The 23944-nt window shown below is 40.8% G+C and overlaps 1 protein-coding gene across 1 annotated transcript in view; it reads left to right on the top strand.

Moving 5' to 3' along the window:
* The first annotated feature begins 9681 nt into the window (after positions 1-9681).
* Positions 9682-23944, top strand: part of BMAL2 (basic helix-loop-helix ARNT like 2) — a 61993-nt gene continuing 47730 nt past the window's right edge. Inside the window, exons 1-2 of the mRNA XM_073317364.2 lie at positions 9682-9872; positions 21613-21760. Of these exons, the coding sequence (XP_073173465.1) occupies positions 9809-9872; positions 21613-21760 (212 nt within the window). The 5' untranslated portion in view covers positions 9682-9808. The remainder of the gene's footprint in view (positions 9873-21612; positions 21761-23944) is intronic.

Genomic DNA, 23944 nt, shown 5'->3' with positions numbered 1-23944 from the left:
GATACTTGTTGGGTTTTATTACAATGACCACACTGATGGTTGGTGTCTGTATTCTCCCAATATCATCTAATTTTACCGTCTGATAATAATTAGCTTTTACTTTATTTTTCAGTGCTAATGAGACTTTGTGGTGCCTGTATTTTAGAGGCATACTGGCTTCTAGATCAATGTGACATATTATATCCTTGATACATCCTAGTCCATTAAACACTTTAAATTCCTTAATAACTTTATGCATCCTGTTCTACAGCCAAATTATACTCATTTGATCAATTGATTGGCAGACTGCTGCTCAACCTAGGCACCTCTGGGACTTGTTCCAATATTCCAAACTCTACTGATTTAGTATCTGTCATTTATACAGATAAACCAATGTAGCTTTGCCACATGGATTCATTTTGGTTCCAATTTATGAAAACACTTAAGTACATGCTTACGTCCACCCAGTTTCAGAACAGTACATAAATATGTGCTGAATGTCAAGCATGTGCTTCAGTCTTATTCATACTTTCTTGAATCAGGACCTTTGTGCCCATTATCTGAAACAAACAATTTTGAATGTGACCATCAGACACTCACTAATATTTTTGTATGGCTTTGTATGCACTGGCTTTAGTACATGTCATTAAGCATCAATATCTATCCTGAAATTAACATTCATAAAAAAAATTCCAGAATCACAAACCAACACATTGTTTGTGTTAATTTCAATGGAATAAATGAGCCAAGATATTTAAAGATTTTAATAGAACCCTATCACTGTACAACACAAAACAAGGTTTTGGCTTTTGGAATACAGAAACCTCGGTCTGCTAAGTTCCATGCAAGCACACCATTAAAAGTCTTTTAAACCTTTTATTAAAGATACAGAAAAGAAGGAAAAATAGTTAAAGCATTTGAAATGTAAAGTATTAAGTAGGCTTTCATTTTAACAATATCCCTTTTCCCCTCCATAATAAACGCCTCTGCCCCTCTAATTCTCCCTGGTCCTCTATCAGACAATCTCTTGGATGGTATTAATGATGCTAATTACTTTTATTTTTATTGGGGGGGAAAGAAAGCTAGTTGAAGTCAGTTGGAGATGCTTCACACTCCTTCAGTTATATCAATAGGTGTCTTTGTTTGAACTAATTCAGTCTTTGTCTCCCATTCATTGTTACAGCTTATGTAGCATTTTGTGAACCTTTACCCACATTTCAACGATTGAGCTCACAGAAAAAGCAGAATGTAGAGAATTGCCAAGTTAGCCATTCACAGAAGAAATAATATTTCATTTTAATTTACAGAAAATTTACTCTGAAAATTGGGACAACCATGCTTTCTTGTAGGACAACCAAACTGAAATGACAAATGATTAGATTTTCCCCAGCCTATTGTGCAATATGAATAATAATAATAATTAATAATAAACGTTAATTGTAAAGAATTCCTAGAAGACAGCAGCTTTTTATTACTATTTGCTGGCCACTTCTACAGCTTTTTGGTTACATTTAGGATCAGAGTGGCTCACAACTATGATCTGCATCCTAAGCTTCTTTGCCCAAACTGCTGGATGACAAATGGCGGTGTAAATTATACACCAGTAAGATGGTGGGAATCAAATTTATTGTAACTTAAACTTTGAGGAGGTAGAAGGAGCTCCATGGTTAAGGGTACCACAGAGTGCATAAGTAAGAAGGGTGTGGTTGCAAACAACAAGAGCGTGTTAGGACTGGGCTAAACAGGTTTTTGTACCAAGGTAATTTATTGGTTTAGAAACTGATATGATTAAATTGGTGTGACCCCCTAGTGTGACACAGATATACAAGTATAAAAGTGCTTATATTGGTCTAGCGTATTTGGATACATTTAAGTGAATAAGCTATACCGCTCTAAGGTACCTTTATACCCGTATCACGGCATCCACATGAAGAGGTGCACAGCTTTAAATATATTGGTTTCTAAACTGATATAATTAAATCAATACAAAACCTGTGTGTAGACAAGACAAAATAGAGATGCAGTCTTTCACCTTCCTAGCGTTTGCTTTTGTTGCTGCAGTTGTGCCTTTACACCCTTCCCTTGATATGTAAATTACAACAACTTACACTCAGTTACACCAGTATAAAATGATTACCAAAAATTTGGACCACTATTTACCTCTCCTCTGATTTTTGTGCTGCCTAGCTTAGCAAAAACTGGCAATTTGAAAGGAAAAACAAGACATTCAGAAGAGCTTTCAATGCTCTTGTGTCAGAAGGGCTATTATTGCCTCCCCCCGCCATTTTAGGATAGGGACAGATTTAAGGTACAGGATTTTCTTTGGGCCTCGTAATCCTCAAAGATTAGAGGGAGTCCTGTCTAGTGCTTAGAGCACAGGTCTTGAGTGAAGGCTCCTTGGTTCTTTTCTAACTCTGCTACTGGCTTAGGCTTGGTCTACACTACAAAGTTAGGTTGACCTAAGTCAACTTGTTTCAACCTAGTTGTGCATGTGTCTACCTAAATTTGCCTCCCACCAATGTAAGCACCCCATTACCTTGACACAATAACATCACCTCCTTGAACAATGCAGAGGCACAGTCAATCTATTTACATCGATGCAGTGTGAGCAGACACTGCATTGCCTGTGTCAACCCTAACTGTCCTCCAGCAGCTGTCTCACAATGCCACTGCCCTGCAACAGTGGTCGCTCTGGTAATAATTTTTAACTCTACTGCCCAGGGTTCACAGACTCCATAAACCTGCCCCTACCCCCTTTAGAATCTCCAGTATATTTTTGAAATGCCTTTTCCTGATTGCCCACCTTGGCAAGCACAACTACTAGCCCACCTTTTGTGAGCATCTGTCCAGGCTGGCTTCACATACACAGAGAGTTACTGCATGTGCTGCCTGGAGTAGTCTTGATCCAAGTAGTCTTGGATCTCCTCAGCCTGTGGGAAGAAGAAACTGTGCAAGCACAGGTAAGGAACAGCCAAAAAAATACAGAGATCTCCATGTAGATTGAACAGGGGATGCTGAAACTGGGGTATGAGAGGGACGAAAAGCAGTGCTGCATGAAAGGCACTTTGGCAAGCCTATCAGAAGGCGAGAGAGGGCAACAACAGATCTAGGGTCACCTCACAGAGCTTCTACAACAAACTGGATGCCATACTTGGCAGTGACCCCCCAGTCGTGAGCCGGAGTCAGTTCACACCGGTTCGTGTGAACTGGTGGTTAAATTTTGAAGCCGGTTTAGAACTGGTTGTTAAAGGGGTGGGCAAACTCCAGCCCGCAGGCCACATCCAGCCTGCGGGATTCTCCTGTCCGGCCCACCTGAGCTCTCGGCTGGGGAGGGTCCCCTGAGAATCCCTTTTAAATTTGTACTCACCCAGCAGTGCTCCGGGTCTTCAGCAGCACTTCAGTGGCGGGAACTTCACTCGCTCCGGGTCTTCGGCGGCACTTCGGCGGTGGGTCCTTCAGTGCCGCCAAAGACCCGGAGTGACTGAAGGAACCAGTTCTTCAGCTTTTGCCAGCTCATCACTGGTGACCCCACCAGCACCCTGCCTACGACTGTGGACACTTCACAGGAGCCTGACATGGAGGTATACAGCAACGGTATGGGGAGACCCGGAGGGAGATACAAACCATATAATAAACCAGGAACTGCTTGAAATGCCACTGGAGTCAAGCCAGGTGTGTGCTGATAAGCCCACTGATGAAGGGGAAGGGAGCGCAAGTAAGTTTGTACATGTATCATTCATTATGAGCATGTTTTGCTTTTTCATTGCCTGAAACCTCATCTCTCTCTGTCCCTCACCGTTTAAAAATGGTGTCTATCCCATCTGCGCATTTAGAGAACCAAAGCACTGGTTTTTGATTGCTCACATTATGTTTGTAAAATGTTAGAAAATAAATTCCAAGAGTCCGATTTCACAATCCACATCAGATCAGTGTACTGCGCTTGGATAAAAAGGAGAAGAAAGAGATAGAGGTGGCATCCACTTTTCATTTCTTTGGCTTGTTGGGCTAGGCAGTGGGGGCCATATGGAGTACTCTGTTTATCTGAATAGGGATGTCCCTTTTCTCCTCTTGAGCAATCTCAATTAAAATTTTATGGAGTTACTCTGCAATTTTCTCCCGAACATTTCTAGGGATGGTGGCCTTGTTTCTTCCCCTGGAAGAGGAAACCCTCCCACACCATTCAGTGAGAGTTCAGTGAGCACTATTGCAGTAAACTGACTAGCAGCAGATCAGCCTGGGAGCTTCTGGACATCAGTAGCAGGGGGTTCTCTGTGCCTTTGTCACCCTCAAGAGTCAGATGTCCGCCAAAATCACCACTGCCTATGAAAATATTGGCAATATGCACTTCACTTTCCCTATACTCAAACCCATAGGCATCCAGTGTCTAAACCTTCCAGGCAACAGACACCACCCCTCTGCCTCTGCAAGGCCATATTCGCCATGACTTTTCCTGCAGAGTGATGCTGTAACAAGGTGCTCCAAAGCAAAAGTGACACTTAGCATTTCTTATTAAAGTTATTTATGGGAATAATGTAAGGGAGTTTCAAGACTTATCTTTCCCTTTCCATTGGAACTGTAAATCTAATCCTGTATTATTCTGTTTTAATTAGCAACCTCTGCTGTGGTGGCCTTTAGAGGTACCTCCTCCACACCTGCCAAACATATGATACTCATCAGGAAAAGAAAGAAGAAGACTGGGGAGGATATGTCGGAGAAGATATTTCAGTCCTCCACAGCTGCTGACCATGAACACAGATGTTGGAGAGGTCACATGAGGAAGGGCCAACAATGGAGAGAGTGGTTGCAGCAGGAGAGGCAAAGAGACCAAGAGGTGCATTGGGAAGTGCATCAGGATATCATGGGCTTGCTCAGGCAACGTACGCAGATGTTAGAGCATTATCAAGCTATATGCTGAGAAATCCCACTCACAGCAGCCTTTCTGATCCATGGAAAACTCCATGGCTGCTGCTCCCTATATCCCCTAACATAAGTGGCAGAATGGTATGAATCCTTACCCCTATCACTCCATGCCAGGGCAAAACTAGGAGAACCATAGGTACACCTACACCTGTGACGGATATTGCAATCCATGCAATATCTTACGAGAACAGACTCTATTAAATTTATAACTGGTTTATGTAACACGTGGGCCAGACGTTGCATGCAACTCTGTGCGGGGAAGGTACCTCAACTCCTCCAGGAACCAAAAACAATGGGCAGTGATTAAGGTGAATCACTTAGATACTAATCCTGTATGTACTGTTTGTATGTTCTGATTCAAACTGGGTTTTCCAGAGACCAAGAGAGAAAGGGCTTTTGCTATAAAAAGTCTGGATTTAAACTGACTCGGGGCCTTGGACAGGACCTTCTGTCCAAGAGGGGCCCCTAACCTTGCAGACACGTAAGGGTGCCAGGTTTGTATAATTTTTGGTGGTGCCCAGAACGGGTCCAAGCAGAGACCCCGTGCTTCAGGGAGATGTGGGGTCCAGGGTGGCCTGGGGGGCTAGCAGGGGGCCTGGCACTGGCAGCAGCAAGCAACCCGGCTCCAGGCCACCCTGGACCCCACATCCCCCTGAAGCACGGGACAGAATAGGAATATGCCATCTATTGTCCCACTGCAGTTCAGAAAGTCCATTGCTGCAGATCCACCCATTATTCCCTACAGATTACTGAGTGTCACAGTTCTGTGCAGCAGGATATGCTTAATGCCCTTGCACACTTGGAAGACAATGGCTCCCACTGTGGATTTTCCAACTCCAAACTGACTGACAGAACTCTGGCATTGCAAACTTCCAGAACGTGATCGCCACTGGATTCTCCACTCTCAGTGCACACCTTATTCTGGTGTCACTGATCTGGAGGGGTGGGGTGAGCTTTGCACACAGATCCAGGGAAATCATTCATTCTCCACCTAATTGTATTCATTTAATAGATGGCTTAATTAATACTTGCTTACACGATTATTTCATTAATGCTGGCAAAGTATTTTGATAGCCAGCGATGAAAGATACGATGAAAGAGCAAATTATTGTAGCAGTGAAGATGAACAAACAAGCAATAGTCTGGCAGCCCAAGATTCTAAAGTAAAACTTAGGAAGTGGCATTTCACACCAAACTTTCAAAACTGTTTTCTTAAAAGGGGTTGTTAAAAAGGATGATATGGAAGCAGGGAGAGAGAGCAAGAATTCTGTTTCAGAGTGTAGGCTTCCCAGCATACCAAAAGGCCACCCTTAATTACATAGCAAATACAGACATTGCTGTTTTCTCTCTTCTACATGTGACACTGCCTTCCAGCAACAGCTGCAAAGCTACAATGAGAGCCCTTTGTAGGGTTGTGTAATTTTCTTTAATTTAGAAAGTTGCCTTTTAAGAGAGCCAGGTGTAGTCTCTTGATTGTGACTGCACAAATAGAAAGGAAAGACTTAATCACCAGAACAGCCACCAGCTGTGAGGTGCTTATAAAATGACAGAGACAGCCATAACCCCACCAGTCATGTATTGCTTAAGACTATCCTTTGAAGCAAATGGCCTTTTCTGAGAAATCTCTTTGCTCATTTATTCCTTCAATAGCAAGTTTAAGTACCGCTTTTGTTTAAACCCTTGTCATGCTTTCATTTTCCAGTGTACCAGACAAACTACTAGCATGCATGCACACCTGAGTGTGTGCCCTCAGCTTCTTCAGGGTTAAAAGTTAATTGAGAGAGTACTTATATAAGTAATGTATACTGCTTTAGTTGGAAGTAAATACACCTTTTCTGTTTTTCACATTTCCCTTTTCACTTTGTGATTCTAGGCAGTGGAATATTTCCTCCTGTATTTTAAATGTAATGTTGTTTTTCCTTTATGTCTCCAGATCCTAACAAACCAATCATGCTCTGTTTAAATACCGTGGCTTTATATCTGGACAACAGCAAGAAAAATTAAATAATAATTGTAGCAATGGGTCCTTATTTATAAATAACATCCAGCCCCACTTCATTTTGGATCTTGTTTCCAGCCTGCTCCAGGTACAACTGATTGCCCACTCTCTGAAACTCTGCCAGCTTGGAATATTCCAGACCTTGAAGGTGCACTAATCACACAGTTATTTCAGTTCCAAAAGCTCCATATACATACCTGCAAGTAGCTGAAGTACAGTGATATAATTAAGACAGTGGACTGAGACTGGCGTTATCTGGGTTTAATTCCTGGTTTTGCCAGACTTCTTGTATGACCTTTGACAAATCACTTAATCTCTCTGTGCCTCAGCCCCCTCCCATGCTTTTTCTCCTATGTTTTGTTAGTCTTGTTCACTTAGCTTGTAAACTTTTCAGAGTAAGAACTGCCTCAGCACAGGGGGAATCTATTAGATGGCCTCTTGAGGTCCCTTCCACTCCTATGTTTCTATGGTTTCTCCAATTACTATGTGTATGTAAAAAGAAAAGGAGTACTTGTGGCACCTTAGAGACTAACAATGGGTCCCAATTTCAGCTGGTGCATCTATGTGCTACTGAAATACAAATGAAAAATAATAATTGAGAGGATCTGTCCAAAAGAGCAGATTTTAAATTGCCTGATGGAATTAATTATTGTCACTTTTATTTTTAAAGGGCAAAGACCTAGCTAATAACACTATAAATTGATTGGCAATTACTTATATTTTTGTTTCAGATTTAACACACAATGAATTGGTGGTGTATGATAGTTGCATGAAAGCGTAATTATTATATTAGTTGCCCTGTACTCATTAATTCTTTCACATAAGGCTGAAGTTGGGGAAAGACAATATTCCTGTGCAAAACTTCATAATGTTAATGTGAATCTAATTGTTGGAACAACACCTGATGCTGGCATTCTGCATGAAGCAAAACCCATTTGTAAAAGTCTGATAAGTCTTTACGATGAATAAGAGAAATAAGGTTACTTTTAAAAATTTTGAATGGTACTGGCTAGAGTTTTCACATGTGAAATGTGTTTGTTACTGGATATGGTAAAATACTTTATGAATCCACACAGCAGACATTGACATAATGTGCACATTTCATCCTAGGACTGAGGCCCATACAAGGCCATCTTCACCACTTACATCTTGGTTTGACTGCTTAGGGTCCAATTCTATATGCAGTTATGCATATGAGCGTTTGGAGGATCGGGCGTTAAAGTAGGGCTTAAGTTGTAAGGAGGGTCTAGCACCAGAAGTTTTCACACAACCGTTTTCCAGGGAACCCTGCTCTCACTTCCTGACAGAATACAGAGTCTATGAGGGTTTTATGCAATGAAAGCTCCAGGTACACGTGACCTAGGGAGCAGTTACAGCTACTCTTCCATCTAATGCAGCAAAAAGACTCACTCTCTCTACCTCTCTCCTGTGAGTGGAACAAAAGGTCTCAGACTCCCCACAGCTAAAGTGATTGGAAGGCTGACCAGCATGAATTCAAACAGAAATGAAGAGGAGGAAACAATGACACATCTTTAGCATGTGATTTTCACTAAGAAAGTTGTCATAGTCTTTTTCTAGACTGTTCATGTGAAACCACAAAAATGAACAGTGTTGAGTACTTAGTGCAAAACTCCATACAAGGAGAGAGTGTGGTATTGTGATTTGAACATGAATCTTTGGACTCCAGCCATATTTCTGAGAAAGGCGTGCTGGGTGACACCAGCTGAGCTGACACCTGTAAATTGCCTCTGGTGTGAATAATAGGTAGAAGTGCAAACAACCTCAGTGCAAGAAGTTGCACAGCCAAGGAAGCTTGAGTGAGAGTCTATTCGGATAAGTTGTGGAATTTCCCCAATTCCCAGTGATTTTAGTGAGCATTAAGGATGTTCAGTACTTCACAGGATCCAGGTCCATTTCATCCTTAGATCGTGAAGCACTTTATACAGTATCATTATCACCATTTTACAACTAGGAAAACTGAGGCAGAGTAACGATAGTGACTTACCCAGGGTCACAAAGCAAACAACAGACTTGACTCCTAGTCACCATGCCCTGCCCAACAGCATGCGTTTGAACTAGACCCAGATATTTTCTGCTTCTGCCACTTCTGAAATCTGTCTTTTCTGGCCAAATTCAAGTTCCCAAACTTGATGGATCCAAATCATTTGTGTCAATTTTCTCAATGCTCACCATTTGTATTGCAAGTCTCACAATATTTGGTGTGTGTTAAAGCCCCAGCTCCAGGAGTCATGTGAATATGTGAGAATCTCACCCTTTTCTTTTTGTAAGTTTCTGGGCCTCATATTTATGGAGGAAGGCTTGAACATGTGACTGGAGCAAACCACTCCTACGCTTAAAAAAACAGAAGGTAAATAAAAAGACCCCCACGAATTAAAAGGTCATGATTTGGCAGGGAGTGTGGGAGGCCTCACTCAAGACTTTTGTAGGCATGGGGCTGGTCTTGTCATCATGGCCCCCAAGTGCAGCACGGGGCAACCAAGCGCCCTGAGGCCCTGTCTCAGGGTTTGTGGTACTGGACGTTACTTGGCTACACGCGCTGGACCTGGCAGCAACAGGCTGCGACCCCCAGCCCGGCCAGCCGCTGCAGGCAGAAGGGGCACGAGGATAACGTGCTGTCTGCAGCCCCGTGGCTGAGCCACGTGCGGGGGGGCTCCCTAGCGGCCGGGCTGCGCTGCGGGCTCCCGCCAGGAAACCTCGCGCCCCGCCGCGAGGCCCAGGAGCCGGCACCGGCACCGGCAACTTCCCCCGCCCGCTCTGACGGGGATCTCGCGAGAGGCGCGCGGCGGAGGGGGCGGTGCTGAGAGCCGGGGCTCGGACGGGCCCACGGCGGGGCTCGCGCCAACGGCTCGCCTCGCCCGCTCTGTGCCGCTGCGGCCGGGGGCGTTCGCCATGGCCGAGGCGGGGGCCGAGGAGGAGGAGGAGCAGCAGCAGCAGCAGAGAGCGGCGCCGGCAGGTCAGGGGCGGGGGCTGGGGCTGACCACAGACCGACCGACCGAGGCTGCCCTGTACCCCGTGCGGGGCTAGGGAGCTCCTGCCTCGTCCTCGTCCATTCCCGAGCGTGCATTTTGTATCCCGGGTGTGTGTGTGTGTGTACATCTACATACACCCATTGTGCGTTATCCTGGGTGGTGTGTGCGCGCGTACACACATTCTCTGTCTGAAGTGCGCTGTCGCTCACGAACGCGTACGCTCAAATAAATGGGTGAGTCCCCCAGGTGCCACAAGCCCTCCTGTTCTTTTTGTCGGATAGAGACTGACACGGCGGCTACTCTGAAACCCGCCTGTGTGTGTGTTATCCTGGGTTTGTTCCTGTGTGTGCGTCTGCGTTGTATCCCGGGCGTATTTCTGTATCACGGGATATGAATACACACATACGCAGTGTGTCTTTCTTTTTTCCTGGGTGTCTGTGTTGTGCCCCATCTACGTGTGTGACATTCCCAATATACTATCCCAATTTCACACCGCCTTTCTTGAATTCATGGTAGTGCATCCCCCTTCCATTATGTTCATGGACATGCTTTTTTCCCAGGCTAAATACCCATTCTCTGGCTCAGAGCAGAGTCATAGAATCATAGAATATCAGGGTTGGAAGGGACCTCAGGAGGTCATCTAGTCCAACCCCCTGCTCAAAGCAGGACCAATCCCCAATTTTTGCCCCAGGTCCCAAATGACCCCCTCAAGGATTGAGCTCACAACCCTGGGTTTAGCAGGCCAATGCTCAAACCACTGAGCTACACCAGCTCACTTGCCCATGCAGTATTATTAAAGTCTTAAATGGGGAAGCATCTGCAAAAAATAACCTGTTTTGTTATTCATTATGTACACCCACACATAGATCCTATATTAAATAGTCACATACTAATCTGTTTTTTTATCACTGTTGTAGACATATGTCTGCACTTGGATGAATTGGGCTAAATACTTTTTTTCTCTGGTCTGTAATGCACTGTTTTTGTTTTATTTAGTAGATGATTGATAAGGCTTTGCTTTATACAAAAGTTTGTGTGTAATATGTCTGTTAGGTATCGGCTTTCTGATGTGTACTAGTTTAATCCATCATCTTAAGTGTGGTGTGTCTGTTGTGTGTGAATATACTTAGGTTTGATCTTTGTTCTTAACCATAACCCTCTGGACCTGAGCGAGGTTCAAAATTAGCAGCAGTTTGGGCTTTTTCTCCTTTAAAATGTATATATTGTCCCTTCCATGATTTCAATCTGAGGAAAGAAATAGATGCTTTGTACCTGGCTGTGAGGCACAGAAGAGAGAGTGAATTCCTGCTTCAACTGTCACTTTTACTTTGCTTAGTTACTACTAAGCCTTTTGGTGTTCGGGTTTTCTTTCATGTGTGTGTGTTCATTCTAGTCGCCTAAAAATAGGTCATTATTTTTTTTCCTGACAGTTTTTGTCTCTTGGTTTATGGAAGCTAGACAGCATTTGGTTGTTTAAATGGGTGTGAAACAGTGATATTTGTTTTTATAGCATGTGAGGTTTATTTTTTTATCTTTTAGCTTCCATGAAAATCAGTTCAAAAGGGGAAAATGTATTTGATCCGCACTGTATATGTTTTGTAAGGAAAGGAGGAAATAGAAGCAAACCACAAACAAACAAACAAACCAAAATATCCCTCCCCCAAAACACTGGATTTGCATAGCTTTTTTTTTTTTTCCCCTTCCCCTGGAGAAGCGCCCATAGGAAGGAAAATGTACCATAGGGTCACATATTTTATAGTAATTTATATTTCTTACTCTTGTCAATTTCCACTATCAGATTGCTGATACTTGTTCGCGTTGGTTCTTTAAGAGCTGGTAGACCAATTACTGTATTAGTAGTTTCTTACTTTTAATGTTAAGTTATAAATAGCTTAACTTGTGTGAAAGACTCTAAAATTTTTATTCTAAAGATTGAAATAGGTCCAGACCAATCTCTTGATTAATACTTACTTTTAAGTTTACCCTTTCACATTATTATTATTAGTGCACTTGTATGAATTAAGAAAAAACTAAAATTAGATTATTGACATTAGCTCCCTGTGGGTTTGTGTTTTAACTAGAAGTAGTAATATATCGTCGTGCAAACCCCCCAATAAACAGATGGGCTCTTCAGTACCATTGAGGAAAACCAAGAGCCAAGGTATACCACTGAAAACTCCTGGTTGAAATTCTGTTGATTTCAATAGGTCCAGGAGTTTTGCCATTGACTTCTGAAGAGTCAGGATTTTGCCCACAGTCATTGGAATGTAGGACTCACGAGAGAACAGCTAACATCAATTCTCCTAACAGGATGTGCGGCAACTGGTGTTTTCTCAGTTTGGATCCAAGCTACAGTACTTTGTAGATTTCCCTGAGTTGCACCTGAAAGTGACTAAGGAGGCAGTGAAGATTTTAAAGCACTGGCATAGAATGTTCTCTGTAGCTAATTACATTCATATTTAAGTATACATACACCCTACTGGGCCAAACCCATATACGTAGTTCAAATCTGTTTACTAAATACATGTGTCATAAATATAAAGGGAAGGGTAACCACCTTTCTGTATACAGTGCTAGAAAATTCCCTCCTAGCCAGAGGCAAAATCTTCTTACCTGTAAAGGGTTAAGAAGCTCAAGTAACCTGGCTGGCACCTGACCAAAATGACCAGTATGGGGACAAGATACTTTCAAATCTGGGCTGGGGGGAAGGTTTTGTCTGTCTGTCTGTGTGATGCCTCTGCCAGGGACAGATCAAGAAAGCAAGCAATCCAACTCCTATAGAGTTAGTAAGTAATCTAGCTAGAAAATACGTTAGATTTTCTTTTGTGTTTTTTTTTTTTTGGCTTCTGAAATTCGTGGTGCTGGAGGGAATGTGTAGCCCTGTTTTTGTGTCTTTTTGTAATTTAAGGTTTTGCCTAGAGGGATTCTCTATGTTTTGAATCTGACTGCCTGTGAGATTATCTTCCATTCTAATCTTAGTGTTTCTTTTATTTTTTTTTGTTCTTCTAATAAAGTTCTGTTTTTTGAGAATCTGACTGGGGTTTTAGTGTCCTAAAAACTCAAGGCTGGTCTGTGCTCATCTTGTTTATTCTCAAGCCTCCCCGGGAAAGGGGGTTAAGGCTTGGGGGGGGTATTTTGGGGGAAGACATCTCCAAGTGGTCTCTTCCCTGATTCTTTGTTAAATCTCTTGGTGGTGGCAGCATACTGAATCCCAGATACAGGGAATTTTGTGTCTTGGGAAAGTTTTAACCTAAGCTGGTAGAAATAAGCTTAGGGGGTCTTTCATGCGGGTCCCCACATCTGTACCCCAGAGTTCAACGTGTCTGGTTTATTTGATAAAATCACTGGGTTTTGACTACTGCTTATTCAAAACAGTGATAGCTCTATGAATTTTTTGTTGAGGAAATATCAAGTACTTAAAATTGTCTGTACTAGTAATTATTGATGATTTTGGTTTAACCTGTTAAGAGTTTATCATCTATTTACTGTCCATGCTTGTAATGTGTTCAGTACTAAGTCTCGGTTTCTTGCTCCCCATTATGTGTGGTGGGTTTTCTGTTCGTGTGTGAGTTGTAGTACAAAAAGTGAAAAAAATTAATTTAGGTCAGTATGCATCTACTACTTTTGCTATTGAATCTCTTTAAAACACTGACAGAACTTTGAAATTTTGTTCTCTGCTGTGATCTGAATGCTAAACATCAGTGTGAATAATCTGAAATCTTTTTATGTTAAATTTTAAAACTCTGAACAAAGGATAGTTAATGTGCGCACACACACACACCCTTGTTAATGGAACATTGTTGCTGAAATTTTTTGGTGTACACAATTTAGGAGCTTCAAAATGAAAGCTGTCATAGCAACTGTAACTTGACTCCCCACACAATACTGTGTGTAACGTTCTGCTCCACTGAGTAGAGTAATAATGCCTATATATGTTGAACAGATGTAATTTCCTCATTCTTGCATGTATCTCGGCAGTAATTATTCATTACAATAATTTTAGAAAACTAATCCTTTTATTAAAAAGAAACAAAATTTAAACAACCTATCAAATGGGGCACAATTATTTGAATAATCTAACTTGTGATCCTATATGCATGTGCCTAATGATTTAGATAAACAGAGTTGTCTTAAGTCTTCAGAAGTAACTATTGATTTTGAGTGCTTTAAGTTTTGGGTGGCCTTAAAAGGGCCAGTTAGGCACCTTGACTTGAGTCTCAAGTTGGGCAACCATGATCATTTGCTGTTTTTGAAAATTTAAACCAACTGTGGTTATTTTCTGTTTGTGGGTGTTTAGGTGAGTTGTTGCTGTGTGACTGCACTCTGTGCATGTTCCAGGCCACAATATGAAAACCCTGAAGTCAATGGGACTTGTAAGGATTTACAAGATTGGGCCATTTCATTGGTAAAGAACTGTCCTATCTCTTATTACGTTCATTTCTAACTTACTTCTTACTCAGACTTTTTCAAACTTGTCAAAGCTTGTTTTCTTTGCTGAAATCTTGGAATATGCCAGGTCTGAGCTACTAAAATATTCTGGATTAATTTGAGCATAAAAAGTATCTGAATAGTTTTCTTAAAGCATGAAAAAACCACCATTTTTATGCTCTGACAACTCAAACTGCTAATAGAATTTTCTTCAAGCATACCCCAACAAAAATTCACCTCTGGGCTAAGAACAAGCATGAGAGTTCTGAGTAATTTCCCTTCCCACCTCCTATCCCCAAAAAGAGGATTAGCATTAAAATGCGTTTTCATTTCTAAATTATAAGAATGAAATGCTGACACAACTTTAATAACAGCCATAGTTGTGCAAAGGAGGGAGTAATTGCACCAGGGTGAGAAATTTCCAGTGTGTGCCCCTGTCTATAGAATATGAAAAAAGCTATTGGCAGAATTTAAATGTACCTACTTTGTTACAGTTATATGAGTCCATTACCTAGGTCAGTGTTCCTAAACTTGGGACGGCGCTTGTTCAGAGGTGGGCCGGGCCGGTTTGTTTACCTGCCGCGTCCGCAGGTTCAGCCGATTGCGGCTCCCGCTTGTCCCTCAGTTCCCCGTTTTCTTAATCTTGAGTCAAACCCTGTAGTGACAGGTTAAAACTACAGATTGCCAAAAGAAAGCTCCTTTAGTAATGAAATCTTCACCAGCACCAGCTAGGTAGTGTTTTTATAAGTCCGTCAGAGAAGAAGTGTAACAGCATATCAGTTACAGTGAATCATAAAGAAAGTAAGGTAGATAGAAATGAAAGATGAATGCGGGAGGTTAGTAACTTTCTTAGGTTGATTGGAAATATTTATGCCATAAGGAGTGGAAAGAAAATTCCTTTTAAGCAAAGGCAATTTGAGAACATATGCAATTACAGAAGTAAGTCTCTGAAAGGACAAATCGTGGATTTCAGTTTGTTCACCTACCTTCCTTGATTGATCTGCTATCATTGCTAGATGAACCTAGTTCCCTGGCCTGTACTGGCACAAATACATAATTCCTACTTCATTCAACGCAATTAATTCAAGTGGTGTTAAATTTAAAAAAAAATCCAGTAGTATTTTATGTTTGTAAAAGTAATTTTCGACTTTTAAATTAATGGTGTCTTTTTTTTTAAAAGTATACAAAATTAAAAGCTCCCTTTTCAGACAGTAGGTACAGAAATTATATGTTTAATTTGTGTATGCGTTTACTGCAGTTGTGTACCTGCTTACGCATCTAATTTGTGTACCTCATGTACTGAAAATCTGGCTCTACAGTCTTAAAATTAAGCTGTCTATCTTTTAATTGAATAATACAAATCTGAAGATGCCAAAATGTTCCCTTTGTTTAATAATGATTTTTTTATGTCCTAAACTTTCCAAGGCTGCGATATGTAATTTGTTTCAGCCTACAGCAGGTTGTTGTAGTTATAAACTCAAGGAAAAGATACTCTCTTCATAGTCTAAGGCATCATTTGGACAGATCTTTGGCTTAAATAGTATGACTCGGTGTGACTTTGTAAGTGGTTGATGTAGTGTAACCTCAAACTTGCACAGACTTAATTACCTACAACTACTGCTGTTTCACATGTTGCATATATCACTGTGAGTAAATTATGACTTTTAAACTTGAGCTTTGATATCTTTTTATCTTATGCTTGGTAAAGTTTTCAGAAAAAATGTAGGGATAGAGTAAGGTAATGGGCCCATTCTGTGGCAATTTCATTTCTTGTGACATTAACCAAAAGTATTTTGTTTCTAATCCAACTTTATTTATTCTAAGATGCTGCAGTATGTTTTAAATCTATTTGTAATAAAGATCTTCAGTTCTTACTTGCAGTATGCAGCATGTAGAGTAATTGTTTCTTAAACAAAAATAGGTTCTTCAATATATTACTTTTTACATGTTTTCCATAAAAAAAATTAATCTTGGTTGCTTAACAGAATTTGAATTTTATGGTGGTTTTTTTTTTCTGGATTTTCAATAGAAGGAGCCTCTTCAGTGTAGAAAGTGTTTCTCACAGTATCCCATGTAACTACCCATTACTGAAGTGTTGTCCTTGAGTCGTATTGACTGGACATTGATACAACCTAACAAAATGGGCAGTGCTAAAAATAAATGTTCAGGGACTGATTAAATGCAAATGCACCCAAATATTTTATATTAAGTCATCACATACTAATACTGAAATTTTAATAATTAGGATAAAAGGTAGAAAAAATTCTTATAGCCTTCTCTGCTATAAATGAAAGCAAAAAAGTCAAGTGAATTTTCCTCTATATCATATACAAATTATACACACAAATGCAAAAAATAACAAAAAATCCCAGCTATGTCAAACATACATTTTTGAGATTGCAAAGTGAAGAACTCAAATGTTAGGAAATGCTAGATTTACAGTTGCCTTTGCAATCTTATTTCTGCCCTCTTGTAATCCATCTTGTGCTTTAAATTAGCAGGGATCCTGTAGCAAAATAACATGTTCTCATGTAATTAAGGAGTGTATCATAATTAGGGCTGTTTGAAAATGCATATATCACCCTCCAATAGCTGGTCACATTGTTGTAAAGTGTTTGAAGGGTCTTGCTAAGACGTTTCCACCCATAAGTGTGGGAATCTTAGTGTGAAATCTTAACTTTAGTTCTGTCCTCACCGATGGTCCTGCCTTTCGAACCAATGGCAATGTGCATATAGTTACATCTCTCTCCCTATGAAAATGGCAGTTTTAGTTGCAGTTATCTCTGCAAGAAGGGTGGGGTCCTGATAATATGCCATGTTCTTTCTGAACAAAGTGTCTGATAGGCGTCAGCCTAATTTCTATCAAAAGTTGTCAGACTTCCATTTGAACCAACAGATTCATCTGCTTATATTTTCCCTAAATCACGTGCTTCTAAGACAGAGGCTAAGCTCCATTTCCTGTCAGATGTGCATTAGCATTTATTCATAGAGGACATGTTTTAGCTTCACATCAAGATTTTGTTTCAATAGCAGAAAAGATGAAGGGGAAACCAACTTATCTAGCGATGATCTTGGATGGAGATCTGTGTGAGATCCTGTTATGAAGTGGCTAAAGTGGGTCCTCCTTTATCTCTCAGAGCTCATTTTACCTGAAATTAGGCAGCCTCTGCTGCATCTTTGAAATTGTTTTCCTTTTGTGGACGTGTGCGAAGCAGACAGCTGGGAATCTGTTCACACATTTACAAAGCAATGCACTAGCATTGAAGCTTTCAGACCAGATGCTGTGTTTGGAAAGGCTATGTTACAATCTCTGTTGTCCTAAGAATCTGAATTGCAATCTCTATTACATTGGGAGTCACCTTAACTAGTCAAGTAGCCAAAGAACAAGCATTTGAATCAGAAAGGAAGTTTCTTGCCTTTGCAGTAACTGGAGTTCTTAAAGATGCATTGGCCATATTACATATTCCATGACTCATCCTCTATCCCTTTTAGTCCCATGTCACCTGGATTTTGCTGTGGAGAGGAAATGGTGGCATTTCTCCTGCTCTGCCCTTTTATGCCTTCATTATGGGGCACTGAATTCTAGGGCACATTTGTGGGCACAGTGGACACTGCTGGCCAAAAGACTCCAGTCTTGGGCACATGCATACTGTGATGTTGCACTCCATCTGATTTTATGAAAATATGCTAATAAGTGTGAATATAATGTAACTGGAATATACTTCATGTAAAAGGTTTCTTGTAAGATATCATTACAAAGCTTATAATCTATTGAGGGTGTTCATTCTTGTATCTGAAACTAGAAATATGAAATATAACTCTGAGGTCCTATTGTAATTATGCAAAGTGTGGGCCATTAATGGTGGTTTGGAATCTTGATGGCTCCCATTAACTAGGACAACTGACTGTAGATGGCTCTGTTTACTTGCAAGCCTTCCTGTGAGTCAGGCCGGGAAGAATGAAGGCTTGGGGCCTCACAGGACATGTGACCATGTCACCTGGTACAGAAATCCATCTTAAACCTGGTGCTTTTCCATTTAGAAGCGGGAGTGGGGTCCCAGAGAGAGAAAAGACTCCCGCCTTGTGCCAAAGCTATAAAAGAGCAAAGGAGGTTCCAGTCATGAGAAATCCCCTAGTTACTGCTGGAGCTAACAAGAACTGTATCGGGGAAAGGATTGGGCCCAGACTAGGAAGGAGTCTAGTATGTGAAAGAAGCTTATTGGAACATCTCTGAGAGTGAGATTTTATTTGTAATTGGTTTCTTGGTATTTTGGGCTTAGACTTGCATGTTTTGTTTTATTTTGCTTGGTAACTTACTTTGTTCTGTCTGTTATTACTTGGAACCACTTAAATCCTACTTTTTGTATTTAATAAAATCACTTTTTTTTTACTTATTAATTAACCCAGAGTATGTATTAATACCGGGGGAGGAGGGGAAACAGCTGTGCATATCTCTCTGTCTGTGTTACAGCGGGCCAACAATTTGAGTTTACCCTGTATAAGCTTTATATAGAGTAAAATGGATTTATTTGGGGTTTGGATCCCATTGGGAACTAGGTTTTGGAGACAGGACCACTTCTTAAGCTGTTTTCAGTTAAGTCTGCAGCTTTGGGGACGTAGTTCAGACCTGGGTCTGCGTTTGCAGCAGGCTAGTGAGTCTGGCTCAACAAAGCAGGGTTCTGAAGTCCCAAGCTGGCAGGGAAAACGGGCTCAGACGTAGTCTCAGCACGTCAGGTGACAGTCCCAAGGGGGTCTCTGTGATCCAACCCATCACACATACCTTAAATGGAGTATGTCTGGCCAACACATCTTGAAGAATTCCAGGTACATACATACACATGTGTAACTTTTCTTGCTTGATTTGAAAATGGTAGTAAATCACTTACTAACTGATCCCATCAGAAAGGCTGAAGTGTTTAATGCCTATTTTGCTTCAGTCTTCACTAAAAAGGTTAATGGTAACCAGATACTCAACACAATATTAACAGGGGGAAAGGGACATAGGTCAAAATTGGAAAAGAACAGGTTAAAGAATATTTAGAGAAGTTAGAGGTAGTCAAGTCAGCAGGACCTGATGAAATTCATCTGGGATACTTAAAGAACTAGCTGAAGCAAGCTTGGAACCATTAGTAATTACCTTCATGAACTCATGGAGGATGGGTGAGGACCCAGAGGACTGCAGAAGAGAAAACATAGTACCTATCTTTAAAAGGGGAACAGAGGACCTGGAGAATTATAGACCAGTCAGCCTAACTTCAATACTTGAAAAGATACTAGAACAAATCATTAAACAATCAATTTGTAAGCATCTAGAGGACTCCTTCTTCTGTAGCGTGGGGCACGGGTCACTTGCTGGAGGATTTTCTGTTCCTTGAAGTCTTTAAACCACGATTTGAGGACTTCAATAGCTCAGACATAGGTGAGAGGTTTTTCACAGGAGTGGGTGGGTGAGATTCTGTGGCCTGCGTTGTGCAGGAGGTCGGATTAGATGATCATAATGATCCCTTCTGACCTTAGTATCTATGAATTTGTAAGCATCTAAAGGACAATAAAGTTATAAAGAATAGCCAGCATGGATTTTTCAAACAAAAATCATGCCAAACAAGCCTAATTTCCTTCACTGATGGTGTTACTGGGTTGGTGGATAAGGGGAAGCAGTAGACATGATGTATCTTGATTTTTAGTAAGGATTTTGATGCAGTCCCACATACCATTCTCATAAGCAAGCTAGGGAGATGCAGTCTAGATGAAATTACTATAAGGTGAGTGCACAACTGATTGAAAAGCCATGTTCAAAGCAAAGATACTAGTGGTTAACTGTTAAACTGGGAGGGCATTTCTAGTAGGGTTGCACAAGGGTCCAGTGCTATAATGGAATGGGAAGAATGCTTATAAATTTTGTGGATGACACCAAGTGGAGAAGGGTTGAAAGCACTTTGAAGGACAGGATTAGAATTCAAAATGTCCTTGATAAATTGGAGAATTGGTCTCAAATCAACAAGATGAAATTCAATAAAGACAAATTCAAAGTACTTTGCTTAGAAAGGAAAAATCAACGCACAACCACAACATGGGGAATAATTGGATAGCTGGTAATATTGCTGAAAAGGATCTGGGGCGGGAATAGTAGATCACAAATTGAACATGAGTCAACAATGCGATGCAGCTGTGGGAAAGGCTAATAGCAATCTGGAGTGTATTAACAGGAGTGTTGTATGTAAGACATGGGAGGTAATTGTCCTGTACTCATCACTCATGAGTCCCCAGCTGGAGTACTTTGTACAATTCTGGGTACCAGACTCTAGGAAGGATGTGGTTAAATTGGGCAGAATCCAGAGGAGAGAACAAAAATGATGAAAGATTAGAAAAGCTGACCTATGAGGAAAGGTTGAAAGAACTGGGCATGTTTAGTCTTGAGAAAAGAAGACTGAGTGGGGACTTGATAAGTCTTCAAATATGTTAAGGGCTGTTATAAGAGGACTGTGATCAATTGTTTTCCATGTCCGCTGAAGGTAGGACAAGAAGTAATGGGATTATTTTGCACCAAAGGAGATTTAGATTAGCTGTTAAGAAAAGTGTTCTAACTATAAGGATAATTAAAAACTAGACTGGGCTTCCAAGGGAGGTTGTGGAATCCCCATCATTGCAGGTTTTTAAAAACAGATTGGACAAACATCTGTCAGGGATGGTCTCGGTTTACTTGGTTGTACCTCAGTGCAGGGAGCTGGACTTCATCACTTCTCAAGATCCCTTCCAGTCGTACATTTCTATGATTCCATTTGTACAAAATATTTTTAGCATGCCTAGCTGCTTTTTAAAGTATAGAGCTGTAGAAATTTGTTAGTAATTTAGAGTGACTTTTATATACGATATGTGTATCCTTGTAAGGTTTTGTTTGTGCTTGGTCCCTGGCTTGAAAAAGCCCCAATATTTTGATCTTCTGCTCACTCTGAAAAGCTCATCTGTATCAGCATGCATTTTTTGGAAGTCTGAGATATTACAGGATGGGATTGTAGCCGGTGGGATCATGCATATGGGGAATGCATTTTAAGTTTTATTGGTTCTAATGACTGGTGGTTAGTTGAAGTTTTATTATGGTTGGGGGAAAGGGGAAGTGCTGCTTCATTTGACAATTTATATTGTCACACTTCTAGTATTGTGGATTTAAGTGTATGTCGAAGACGCCCAGAGCTCTGGATGAGGTACTTTTGGGTGGAGAGTTGTTTTTAAAATAAAAATAAAAATGAGCAAATAATACTCTTCTGGTTTATTGTTATAATTTTTTTTCATTTACAGATAATCTTGTGATGGAAGGGAGTCAATGTGTTGCCTCTGCAGTCTCCACCCTTATGAATCCAATAACCAACCCTGCCACTGCCTGTTCTTTCAACACATTTTCAGTTGAGTTTCCAAAAAAGCGCAAAGGAAGTGATTTTGATAACCAGTAAGTGGTCTGCTTCTACTCTGTCTCTACATCATGATGAGACAATACCAGTTGGAGGCAAGCATCTGTTCTTGCTTGACTTTGTAATATATTTGTGCAATTTCCCATTACATTTATTTTAAAGGGAAAACAGTATTGCACATCCATTCTTTGGAAATCCTGGGAGATCAAGAACTGTAGACAGACAGGGTCCTGACTCCCTTGAGTTGATTTTAGGTGGATTTCTGTAATGGCATTTTCTGGTCCCAGACCTTTGGTTATATACCTCTGGTGCTAGAATTTCAAACCGTAACTTTTTTCTATCCTCCTTTTTTCAGTAAAGGCATGCTAACTTGTAGCAGAGGGGTATTACAAATACAAACAAGAATATCACTTAGTGTCTGGTTGATTGGCTAATTAGCTCTTAAACTTAGAACTGCAAAATATGGTGTTGGTGTAATGGTGAAGTGGGTAGGCAGTCACATAAGCATCTAGACAGAAGTGCAACCTAGAAAGATTTGATGCTGGAGTTCTCAAACTCTTTCATAGTGTGGAGCATGGTCTAATACTGAGGTTATCTTGTGGACTGCTCCTCTCCCATCCACAAGCACGTAACATCCCTGGGGCAGCTACAGCAATTGCGTACATGGAAAAACAGTTAGGAAAGTATTGTACCTTAAGGTGTATTTTGAATGTTATTTAGCAGCTGGAAGAAAGGAAGAGAGTCAGCACATTGGACCAGCAAGCTCTCTAGTCTTCTTTTGGTCCACAGACTACAGCTTGAGAATCATCATGTTAATAAATGAAAATAAAATCGCCATGCTGCATTTGTACCAGTGAAAGCACTTTCTTTTCCTGAACCTCAACAAACTACAATATGTGTCCAGAATGTAAACATTTGACTTCCACTGTCACATGATATGTTCAGTTGTTCCCTGCACCTCTTAAGATTTTTAAATAAGTAGTCCAAACAAATCCATTTCTGAAAAATTAACAGCTTTAGCTCCTGCAGAACTTATGGCATAGGATCCCACTGTTCCATGGGAAATTTCAGACTCAACGAAAAGTAGATTTTTCAAGCCCTGTACAGATAATGACTGTGTGTACTAATTTGAACCAGGAATCTAGAGTTTCTGAAGTGCTCTGAATCTAGTCATTGACAATTCCCTGAGCCAACCAGACCTCATTGACTAAAATTTGTTTAGACAGCTTGTATAGCCAAATTTCTGGTACAGTGTACTATAATTCAAATGTATCATGCCTTAGAAATTAAACGTCAGTTATGTGCAAAAAGATATTAAATATTTATTTAAGTTGGCAAATCAAGTGTTCAAAAGTCAGGAAATTCCAGATTGGATTGACCAGGCAACCTTAATTCTCCCCCCTCATTTATTGGACCACTGCACTTAATGAGGCAGGTTCTTATTAAAAAAAATAGTTTTTAATAACATGATCATATACTATCCTGAACACATTGACGCAGAATTAAGGTTGCATGTGAACAATAAGTTTGACGTTTCAAGAGATTTATTTATGTAGAAAGGTCACTTACTTTTATTGTATGTAATTTTGAAGATGTCTTTTAAAAAAAGAAAAAGGTATACCAGAGAACTTGGTTTTAAAACTGCTCTCATCTTTCTACCCTCTCCTGCCTGCCCAAATCATGCATTGTCAGCAGGGTTTGAACCCTAAAGTTTCAGCACTGCAAGACAGCTTGAGCTACAGCAATGGACAATATTAGTTAGCAATAGAAGGCTGTTATCCCAGGGAGGTGGGCCATGGCACCATTTGCTGTATCCCAGGGATGGTTGGAGAGAGCCCGCTTGGCTTTCCTGAGAGTTGGGGAAGTTCCTGCCCCATGCATTGCCCGGGGGAGAAGAGTGGGTAAAAAAGGGTTGCTGGGGGGCATCCTGAATTGGTCTGAATCAACCATACAAAATTCAGTAAAGACAAGTGCAAAGTAATACACTTGAATAAAAATCAAATGAAGAACCACAAAATGGGAAATAACTGGCTGGGCATTCGTACTACGGAAAAGTACCTGGGGGGATTATAGTAGACAAAACGGAATATGAGCCAACGATGTGATGCAGTTGCGAAAAAGGCTAATATTCAGGGGTGTATTAACAGGAGTGTTGTGTGTAAGACACGGGAGGTAATTGTCCCACACTACACAAGGCCTCAGCTGGAATACTGTGTCCAATA

Source organism: Lepidochelys kempii, chromosome 1 (assembly GCF_965140285.1).
Source record: "Lepidochelys kempii isolate rLepKem1 chromosome 1, rLepKem1.hap1, whole genome shotgun sequence".
In the NCBI taxonomy this organism is placed as follows: Eukaryota; Metazoa; Chordata; order Testudines; family Cheloniidae; genus Lepidochelys; species Lepidochelys kempii.
The sequence above is the reverse complement of the archived record's forward strand: the minus strand, read 5'-3'. Positions and strand labels throughout refer to the sequence as shown.